The 11,468-nt window shown below is 44.4% G+C and overlaps 1 protein-coding gene across 1 annotated transcript in view; it reads right to left on the bottom strand.

The window, feature by feature from the left end:
• The window catches only part of Rptor (regulatory associated protein of MTOR complex 1), a 294,655-nt gene that overhangs the window by 235,933 nt on the left and 47,254 nt on the right, over positions 1-11,468 (bottom strand). The window contains exon 2 of the mRNA XM_021212174.2: positions 1,478-1,580. Within this exon, the coding sequence (XP_021067833.1) occupies positions 1,478-1,580 (103 nt within the window). The remainder of the gene's footprint in view (positions 1-1,477; positions 1,581-11,468) is intronic.

Raw genomic sequence — 11,468 nt, 5'->3', positions numbered from 1 at the left:
TGGCCATTTTGACTATGTTAATCCTGCCAATCCATGAGCATGGGAGATCTTTCCATCTTCTGAGATCTTCTTCAATTTCTTTCTTTAGGGATTTGAAATTCTCATCATACGGATCTTTCACTTCCTTAGTTAGAGTCACACCAAGGTATTTTATATTATTTTATATTATTTGTGACTATTGTGAAGGGTGTTGTTTCCCTAATTTCTTTCTCATCCCGTCTGTCCTTCGTGTAGAGGAAGGTCACTGTCCTTTGTGTAAAGGAAGGTCACTGATTTGTCTGAGTTAATTTTATATCCTTGCTTTCTTTTCTTAAAGACTGTTGCTGTCTTCATCCACACCAGAAGAGGGCATCAGATCTTACTACAGATGGTTATGAGCCACCATGTGGTTGCTGGGATTTGAACTCAGGACCTTCGGAAGAGCAGTCAGTGCTCTTACCTGCTGAGCCATCTCATCAGCCCTCCCTCAGCTTGCTTTCTTATAGAACCCTGAACTACCAGCCCAGGGATGGCTCCACCCACAATGGACTGGGCCCTCCCCGATTGACCACTAATTGAGAAAATGTCTTACAGCTGGATCTCATGGAGGCATTTCCTTAATTGAAGCTCCTCTCTCTGTGATAACTCCAGCTTGTGTCAAGTTGACACACAAAACCAGCCAGCACAATTGACCCTTTGTCATCTTGACACACAAACACATCAACCCTTACTTTCTTACTCATCCCCAAGATCTAAATAACTTTGCAAATTCTTACATATTAAAATTTCAATACCCTTAAAATAGCCAATCTCTTTTGAAATTCAAAGTCTTTCTACAGTTCGACATCTCTTAACTATGGGTTCCACTAAAATATTTTTCTTACTTCAAGGGGGAAAAATATCAGGGCACAGTCACAATCAAAAGCAAAATCAAATTCTAACTGTCCAATGTCTGGGATCCACTCACAACCTTCTAGGCTTCTCCAAGGGACTAGTTCACTCCTCCAGCTCTGCCTTTTGTAGCACACCTTTGTCTTCTAGGCTCCAGCTGCCTGTACCCCACTGCTGCTGCTGTTCTTGGTGGTCACCTCATGGTACTGGCATCTCCAAAACACTGCTGTCTTCTATAACTAAGCTTCACCAATAGCCTCACATAGGCTCTCTTCATAGCACAATTTATCTTTTCTATAAATATTATTATATACAATGCGGCTACTATCATCTACAACAGGAACTTTGCTTAAGATAGCACGATTTACCTTTTCTATAAATATTATTATATACAAACGAGTAATTCAATTTTTCAAAAGTGTTCATAGCTACCATTATATAGCATGTATAGGCACAAGCCATACACTAACATTTTAAATGAAAAATTACAGAAACCAATTGTTATTTTATTAATTTTCCTTGAAAATGTCCTCTTACAAAATAAAGATTAACTTATCTAAAACAACAGTTTACATGTCAGGTGCCCATGGGAGGGGCTGGCACTTACCGATCCAGCATTCCAGCCGAGCACAGGGTGTGGTCTTCACCACATCTGGAGGATCCACACCCACATTTAGGCACAGGACCAAGGCCACACTCACCGTCTTCATCTGGAAGCACAACAGAAACGGTATTTCAACATGGACTCCAGACATATCCCAAGAACACTGGGCTCCTCCTGCACTGTCCTACCCAATCAGTCACTCTTGTAGCACTGCTCCTGTACCCCAAATTAGCCTGAGTCTGAGGGCAGGGCAGAGGGTTAAAAGCATCCCATGCAGGAGCTTCCTTATCGTGAATCTCCAGAAGCAGAATCAACTGATCAAAAGGCTGCCTTCAAATGCTCAGCACACGCTACTTCTCTGCATCCAACTGCGAGGGGTAAGAGACTTAGTTCTTATTAGTGTAGCTGAATACTCTGGGACATGCATACCGTGTTCACTCAGGTTCAGGCTAACCCTTGCTCACTGGTTTGTCTTCTTAACTACTTCTCACATTATCCACATTACACCACTTTACTATGCTTTTCTCCACTTATGATTGCTGAGATCCTTCAGTGTTTTATTTGTCTGTTGTTTTTTTGTTGTTGTCGTTGTTTGTTTTTTGAGATAGGATCTCTCTGTGTAGTCCTGGCTGTCCTAGAACTCACAGAGATGGACCTGACTTTGACTCTGAGTGCTGGAATTAAAGGTATATACCACCACACCTGGTATGTCCTGCTTTCTGAAAAAGCAACATCACCTGATACACCTCCTCCCACCTTCCTTTTCCACTGACCCAACTTTAAGAAGCAGCTCCACCCAGCCAGCAAATCTTAGCACACATCCTTCAACACTCACACAGTGTGCAATCGCTGTTCATAGGTGCTAGGAACACCTTGGAAAGCCTAAGAGATAAAGACCCTGCACCAAGCACAGTACCTGCAATTCCTCCACTACAGTAGGGTGAAGAATTTGAGCCAGGGCTACACAGCCTTGAAAAAATAAGTTGGGTAAGAGAGGGACACATTCAGACAGAGTACCAGCCCTCCTCATCCTCCACGGTCCTTAGTGGCACCAGCACCCTCCACTCAACAGACCCTAACCCACTTTGCATCCTAGTTGAAATGTCTGCTAGGGTGTGCACTCCAAACCACCATCACTGGGCTCTATCCCACCCTGCACGTATGCAGAAGAACACATGGGCCAAGCTGCCTGGATGCAGGCTGCATATCAGAGCCGTGCTTCACACAAGTCAAAGCTCAGCTCTTCAAGGGGCAGAGCCATACTCTGTCACCTGACATCCTCTACCTCCAAGCCTTGGTCCTCCCTACCTGGGGCACCCCAATTGCTGCTGGGAACATACCATTCATTTCCAGTCTCGCCTACGCTCTTACCTTGGTCCTTAGACTGGCACAGACCAGGTGAGTGGATGACCACAGATCATCCTAGCATTAAATTTTTGTCTCACATTTAACCTGTTAGTGCATCATGTTATTTTGACAAATGACACTAGATGAGAATCCCCCCCCCCTCAAAAAAGGTCACTTGTTCAATTCCATTCAATACTCTCCTTGACCTCACTCATCTGCAGGCCTCTGAGGAGCAAAGTCTGCAAGGAGGTAAATGATCCAGTGGCCAGCACAGCACACTCCTCAGGGGCCCAACTCAGGTACCTTATCTTCATCCTGTAGTGAGTCACCGTCCATTTAAGGAAGGCTTATCCTGGGTCAAGTGTGGGGGCGCAGGCTACCCTGCTAGCAGAAGCATGAAGCAGCAGGTCACACTGCATCCATCAGAACACAAAGAGAAATGCAGTCCAGCACCCAGCTTCCTCTCTCTTTATTCAGTCTAGGAAACCAGCCCAGGGAATTGTGCTGCCCACAAAGGATATGTCCTCACTCACATTTTAGGAAACATCTTCATAGACACACCCTACACAGGTGCGTTTCCATGGTGATTCTAAATCCATTTAAGTTGATCATGAAGATTAACCATTGCACCTTGCATAATAACCAAAGGCCAGATTTTCTTCAAATAATGTTACATAGCTACTTAATCCTCATCTGTTTTTCAAATGAATCACTCAGTCACTTATTTTTTTTTTTATGTGTACAGGTGTTGTGTTTGCATGAATGTATTGAACTACCTGTGTGCAATGACCAAGGATGCAGAAAGGGACTAGATCCCCTAACCCTGGAGTTACAGGCAGTCGTTAGCCACCACTTAAGTGCTGGGACTCTACCCTGAATCCTTTGAAACAGCAGCCAATGCTTTAATCACCAGTCCACCTCCAGCTCCTTAGTCACTCTTTAAGCTCCACTGGACTGCATTAATATTCCAATCAAATTTAACAAGAAGCAACATTTTCACATGCGTTCCTCTCACAGACAGAACACAGTATCTGCCCATATGACCAAGTCTCCTTTGACCTCTGTCAGTGACATATAAAGTGAAGAAGACTATGGTTGCCTTCCCCAGGAAGGCCCAAAATGTCATCAAGATCATGCCTGTATTCTTCATCAACATCTGGAGGACACACTCACTGCCCATGACAATTTCATCTGACCACTTGCTCCTGTGTGTGTCTGCGTGTGTTGGGGAAGGGTCACTTTGCTAAATCTGTGACTACATGGGCTTCCTGCTGGTTCTCCCGTGAGTGTGCAAACACCCTATCACACTGCCTGTGCCTCATCCTCTCTCACAGACAAGTTTTACTGCACTGTGTGAAACTTCTAAACTGATATTCCTAAAGCAGCACAAAAGGATGGCAGTGGCCTCTTCCAGAGACAGCCATTCATTTCTGGAGAAGTGTCTGTTGTTCAGCACAGAGTTTAGAAGCCTACAGGAAAAGGATGTTTCCACCCTTCTTGTCTCCCTGCATGCCCACCTCCAAAAGCATCTTCCACAGAACTGTCCAGAATCATCTCACTGCAAACATGAAAACAAGCTCTTTACCATTGTGAGAGGGAAAGATGAAAATCAATCCACTGCATTTTCTAGTTAGCCTCCCAATCTGTAAGTGACCACAGAGCCAATCAATTAATTTTTTGCAGACTCAGCCTGAGGGCTGTCTAAAATGAAAGGTTTCATGCAAACATCTCTGTCATCTTGCTTGAGAGAGTTTTAAGTCTCTTCCGCTGGTAGAACATAGAACCCACAAAATCTCCATAAACTCTGGAACGAGATCTTAGATCAAGCTCCAAGTCACTTCCATCAGAAACGTGGCTTTGCTCAGTCATCTTAGCCTTCTCTCTCCACAGACACAGCAATCCATACAGTTCAGGCCTCAAATATAAAGAGTGACTCCCTGTCTCAATATTCCTTATTTAAAATCATCTGCAGTCAGAGAACAGTACATGGAAAATTCCAGATAGAAACAGCCCGGAAGCTCTAACTGCACTCTGTCTGGGAATTCTGCATCCTGTGCTTGGGGTTCATATCCCCCATTAAGAGCCCTGCCTGGTGTGAGGATGCCGGTGTGCAAGCAATGCTTGTCCATTTAGTAATGTTCCAAAGCACAGGAAGAGCAAACTACCAACCAGACAGACGAGGAAAGCCAAAGAGCAGCCCTCCCTTCCAAAGCCAAGGGCTGGCGAGGTGACTCAACTGGTAAGGGGGCCTGCCAAGCCCGGGGTACTGCATTGCTCCCCAGAGCCCACATGCTGAAAGAAGAGTGCCACCTCTGTCCAGTGCTAACCTCTACACTTGTGGCATGGCACGCACATACACACTCACACACAGGAAGGGGGTGGGCGCTGTGGAGGAGAGGCGGCCTTTACAGACCTTTACGACAGGACTGCTCCACTGTTCTGTTACTTTATTGCCGTTAAGCTTTGTGTGCCTCCTTTACAAAGGCGTCCATAACAGGTACTCACAAGTAAGAAAGCAGTGCATCAAGGTTCGGTGCTGTCCTAAGCTGCTGGGAGCCACTGGGGTCGCAGAACATCGATGCGGCATTCAGTCTGACTTATTTATTTATTGCAGTTCTTAGTAAATATGTTCTGAGTTGATTATAAAAAAGAAAAGAACTCAGGAGCCAACAGACAGCTCAATCAGTAAAGTGTGTACTGGACAAGCACAAGGACCAAGTTCCTATCTCTACTACCATATAAAGTCAGGCAAGTAGTTCGTGCCTATAACCCCAGCCCTGGGAAGGCTGAGGCAGGAGGATTTCCTAGGCCCTACAGTTCATGGCATCTTGTATAGCCAAATTGAGGGACTCCCTGTCTAATATCCATGTCTAGCCTACACACACACACAAGTTTTATGATGTGAGCCCTTCAGACAAAAACACTTACGAAAACACAACATTCCCTCTTCAGTCCTATAACAACACCCAGCAGACTTATCAACAGTGGGCCTCCTGGACTCCCTGGCCATCACTCAAGACTCAGTGTCTCCTCTCCTGTCCTAGAACCGAGCAGCAGCAGGACTTGCACTGGGCAGAAAATGTGAACAAAGACACACAAGGAACTAATATCCAGCAAATCTGCTTATATGACGCATACCTAATCAACACCCTGAATTATGCTTTCTTATTTAAAAAAAAAAAAACTCAAATACACTAACACACAAACTAGAAAAATGGACTTTAGTCTAATGCCAAGCTACTGATTTAGAATCAGAAAAACAGATTATTACAAAATATTCTTAAGCCAATCTTAGTCTATAAATTTCAACCATGTTGGCATAAACTGTATAGACTCTCATGTTTAACTATACCTAAAATGTCTTTTTGATATTTTATTTCATTTATATGGCAACCTTATTCTTAAAAAAAAATCTAGGTTAATAATTTTTAGTAATACAATTATAGAAATGTTTTAATAAGGGCTATCAAATTTAATATATAAAAAACTGCAAAACTATTGCATAGAATAACCATTATGGACATTAAAATACTTCGTCTGGATAGAATATAACAAAAGATGGCACCGTTATGTCTCCAGGGACTAATTTTGAATTTGAAAAAAATGTCGCTTGAAATTCAGGGACAATGATTTAAGCCTGAAATCTCAGCACTTGAGATGCTGAGGCAGGAGGACAGCCTTAAATTCAAGTCCAGCTAGAGTACATAGTGAATTCCAGAACAACTTAGACTACATGAAACTCTAGCTCAAAGAAGAAAAAGAATATCATTCAAGAAACTATATAAACCAGGTGTGGTAAGTGTGCGGCTTTCATCCCAGCACTCAGGAGGCAGAGACAGGAGGATCTCTGTAAGTTCAAGTGCAGTCTGGTCTGCAGAGTGAGTTCCTGTCCCACCCCCAAAATCAATAAGAGGGAGGGGAACACTGTAAGATGTTCAGTAGCTACTTGCAGTCTGCAACAGTCATCCCATCCATCAGCTTCCACCTGTCTAGGACAGTGAGGGGAAGGGCAGCAAGCCCTTGGTGCCCAGGCTCTAAAGTGCTGCCTCAGGACCTGTCTCTCTGGGCATCCTGGAGGTGCCCTTGGGATTGGCTCCCAATCAAAAGCTTTGAGGAAACTTTAGATTCTATAGAAAATGGGAGGTGCTGGATATGTTCTAAAATTCAACATTTTTTAAATATCAGAACTGTTGTCCCTACCCTGTATCTTATGACACAGCAAGAGCACATGAACGAGTGTTTGAGAGAGCACGAATAGTCACACAGTGAACTCTCCACTGAGTAAGTGACTTCAGCATAGACTTGCCCCCAAAGACCTGTGTGCACTGAGCACCACCATGGTGGCTGGAGCTTACTGATGTCTGTTGCTATTAAAAGGATGCAGACAATACTGCAAAGGTTTTGTCAATGTTCTTAGCTGACTGACAGAGCCACCTATTGTTTGGAAGGCATGGCTGATCCAGCAACTCTGCCACGTTTGAATGAAACTTCACAGGCTACCATGCCTAACATCTAGATGACCGCTGTGCAGATAAGAAACCAGGAGTAAGCAAAGCTACTTGACCTGTGTGACCTGTGTGGTCCAGGCATGAGTGGTGCTCGCGCATTAACAGCGTATGGAAGTGAAGCAGAAAGCCAGCCTGAGGGTCAACACTGATGTCACAGAACATTGTTCACCCACTTGTCTGAGGACAGAACCACCCACTCCCAAGAGTCCTCATTAGGATTCAGAGCTTCAGGAAAACCTGAGCTGAGCTGAGGCAACACGGGTGCATAATTTATAAAGACATTCAGAGACCAGAACACACAGCAAAGAGAGGAGAAGGAAGGGGAAGGAGAGACCAGTGTACCCAAGTCCATTCAAGGACAGCAGAAGGCAAGCCCAGAAAGAAACGATCAAACTGAGTTTCCTCTCTGCAGCAGCTGGGGAGACCCCTGGTTTTTTCTTCCACTCCTTCAGTGGGAAATGGAAACAAAGGGAAGGATTTACAAGTTTGGTTTGCTACTCTGAGCCAGAATTCTAACTTAATTTTAAATGTGTTTTTTTTTTTTTAAATCCTTTTCATATTACACTGACTTGAAAGCTTCCACTGCTGTAAAACAGTCTACTGGAAAGCAAAAGGCAAAAGGGGAAACTGCAGCATCAACATTAGCCAGTGGCAAGCTCTGTGCATCCTCAAAGGGACACCTGGGCTCTTCCTAAGAACACCCAGGAGACTACTGACTGAGTTAGCTTCCAACATAAGAAACCCTAAGATATTTGTTTTCTAAGGATCAAAATAAAGAACTATATACAAAATATTTTTTAAAGTAGCTCAATTTATTCAAGAGATCATAACTATTTAAAACCTACTAAAGAATGCCCTTCTTAATTCACACACACACACACAAAGAGAGAGAGAGAGAGAGAGAGAGAGAGAGAGAGAGAGAGAGAGAGAGAGAGAGAGGATGAGCCCCTTTTTCTTCTTTGTACCTGGCCCTTCAGGAAATCTGATATCAAATTTCCAACTCTAAGTACATGTTACTTCGAAAAGGGGATTTAAAAAAATAATAATTTTACCACAGTAACCAAAGGCTTTCATCACAAGTGCCCATATATGCACATACAATTTTTACTACTAGGAAAACACAGAAAATAATCTGTTTGGCTGAAGCCTAGATTAGTATATGCTATGCCTGTAGAGGTGGGGCCCTCGCAAAACTGTCTTTCATAAGGAGAGCACCCACCAAAACAGGGATTGGTTCCAAGTTTACTCGGGTTACTTTTTCTGATACAATGCTTATCTACAGCTTTAAAACTACTAATAAATTAGAATTAGCATCACTATCCTCAGAGTCAGTCAACCCAAGCCGTGTTTCCCTCTCCCCATTATGATCCAGTGGTATGTCATCCACGGTACACATTGAGAAAAACAATATGGATCTCAGGTGGCCAAGGAGGCTGTTTCCATAGCAGCATCCCAGCTGGGCCAACAGAACTTAGTAGGGAACTCCAAGGTCTCAGTACCCACAGTCTGCAAGAAAGGGGCTTGCATATTATGGCAGGATGGATGCTTTTAAAAGACAATAGCTAGCACCAGAGAGCAACCAGGAATAAAGCAGCTTGCTGCGTGTCGGGAAGGCTTCAGCCAGCACACTCTTCTGGGGATGCTTCTTGAAAATGATGGCCATGCTTTTGGTTTTGACCAAGTGAATTTAGCCAAGGTCAAAGGGAAGGAAGGAAGGGAAAAAGGAGGAGAGGGGGGCAAAAGGAGGAGAGCAGAGCATCAAATCAGGTGCTCAAAACATCCAACAGGAATCACTCTCGCAGCCTCATAGGCAGCCATCAGGAAGTTCCCCATACAAAGAGTTCCAGACAGAGCAGTGTGTCTCCTCAGGTAAAGCATAAAAATAAAGAATAAAAATCAAATAACAGATAGGGGTGACATCATCAAATTGGGTACTTAGGGTACCCATCAGAAACCAAATGGGGACTCTAGGCAGGGAGGTGCCGTTCCTGGTGACACTTCCTCTCCGTGACTGAGCTTCCACAGTTAACTCTCTCATATGTGACTGGGTCCCTTCCCCTCCCAATATTGGTCAGGAATCAAGTTTTGAATTCATGCCACCAGGACCCGAGGAGTCAATATTCAGTGTCTTTCCAGGAGCTGCAACTTCTAAGATTTTTCATAAGGCCTGAGAAGCCAGTCCTTTCTATATAGCCTCCTAGGAGTAGATTTTTGCCACAAACATAAAACCACTGGCTTAGTGAATCTCAGTAAAACATTGTCAGAACTCCCCCCACCCCCTTGCCTGAGTTACTCAAAGGAAATTCCAAGTGAGAAACAACAACAGGAGCCAACAATAGAGCCAAGGGTGGGAAGGATTATAAGCAGGAGATAGAAAGCAGCCACCGTTCAATTTCCTTCAAAGTCCTAGAGAGAGCTGGTAGCACACAGGAATATCCTTTGGGGATTGAGGACTGCTAAACCTAACATAGCAAACCATGGCACACGATCAGGTCTGTGGCCCAAAATTGAGCAAACACAGCTCCCTCTGTCAAGGCTGGGACGGGTGAGCATCAAGGCATCTCCACAGCCTGCTCTTTCCTGTGCATTCTTCTCAGCATACTTACCAGTCCAAGAGTGGCCGTGAAGTACACAAACTGAAAGGCTGTATTTCATCCACACCTCAGTGCTTCATCTGAATGCAGTCATGCCTCACTCACAAACAGGGTTAGCAAGGACAACCAAGCATAGAGCCTAACATTCCAGAAGGAGCCACAAAAATAATTCATAAAAGAAGTTTCCTGCCAGGCATGATGGTACACACTTGCAATCCCAGCACCCAGAGGCTGAGACAGGAAGAAGATTGGTATGCCAATGCCAAAGTATATAACAAGACCCTGGCTTTGGGAGAAAAAAAAGAAATCAATCTTCCCTATACAGTAAAATTTTTTAGAAAAACTCAGTGTCTCAAAATCATCTAGAGCTATGTGTATTCATGGGAATGTAGAAGGCTTGTGAGTGTATAAGTATGTGTGCTCACGTGCATGGGTGCATGGGAACATGTGTTTATGTGCCCAGATGAATGTGTACACATGCATTTAGAGGCCAGAGGATAACCAGGGGGGTTGGTGTTCAGAACATTGTCTTTCCTTGACCTACAGCTCACCAATTAGGCTAGTATGGCTCATAGCAAGCCCCAGAGATCTGCGGTCGCTGCCTACCCAGTGCTAGGATTCTAATATAAACCCATATTGCTACGTTCGATTTTGTACGTGGATGCTAGAGTCAAACTCAGGCCTCCCCTGCCCGAACCTAGAGATCCAGGTTGGTTATCTGTCTTCAAACCTTCAAACAAAAAGCAAACCTCGGCAGCCATACTCACAAACAACAAGGCAGAGTATGTGAAACCCTGAAGACTGCTGCTGGCCCTTCTCAGGGTGGCCAGGGCTGGTCCTACAAAGCAGCTCACACGTGCCTCGTTCAGACCATACCCTGCCTTCTGAGTACAGTTTGAGGTGGACACCTCCTCAGCTCTGGCATATCCCCCAGGCTGTGCCTGTCTTTGGATCTCACTGTCTGAGATCCCTGCTGACAGGGTTTGACCTTCTCAGGAAGGCGGTGATAGAGCCACAACCCATTACAGCAGCATCTTTGGGTAAAGCCTCCAAAACAAAGGACAGAGCTGACAGTTCTTCCACGGCTAGGGGTAGGAAGTCCTTCAAGCAGCCTTCCCAAGTGCAGAGGAGACACTTCATGCAGGTCATATGTCTCAACACTATGTCAAAACTGTACTTCAAAGTCACATGAGCTCTTTCTCATTTTAAAAAACAAAACAAAACTGTTTGTAGTGCTACACAATTTTCATCTCAGCACTTGGGAAACAGAGGCAGGAGGATCTCTTTGAGCTTGAGGACAGCCTGTGATACACAGGGGGCAAATGCCTAAGAGCACATGTGGAGGTCAGAGTCAGTTCTTCCCACCTTTACATGTTCCAGGTACTGAACTAAAGTCTTGTAGGAGGCCTTTACCCACTTAATTATTTATAGGCCTCTTGTTTTGTTTTGTTTTGTTTTGTTTTTCGAGACAGGGTTTCTCTGTGTAGCCCTGGCTGTCCTGGAACTCACTTTGTAGACCAGGCTGGCCTCGAACTCAGAAATCCG

Source organism: Mus pahari, chromosome 14, assembly GCF_900095145.1.
Source record: "Mus pahari chromosome 14, PAHARI_EIJ_v1.1, whole genome shotgun sequence".
NCBI lineage: Eukaryota > Metazoa > Chordata > Mammalia > Rodentia > Muridae > Mus > Mus pahari.
Note: the sequence above shows the minus strand (reverse complement) of the source record. Positions and strands in the feature narration are given on the sequence as shown.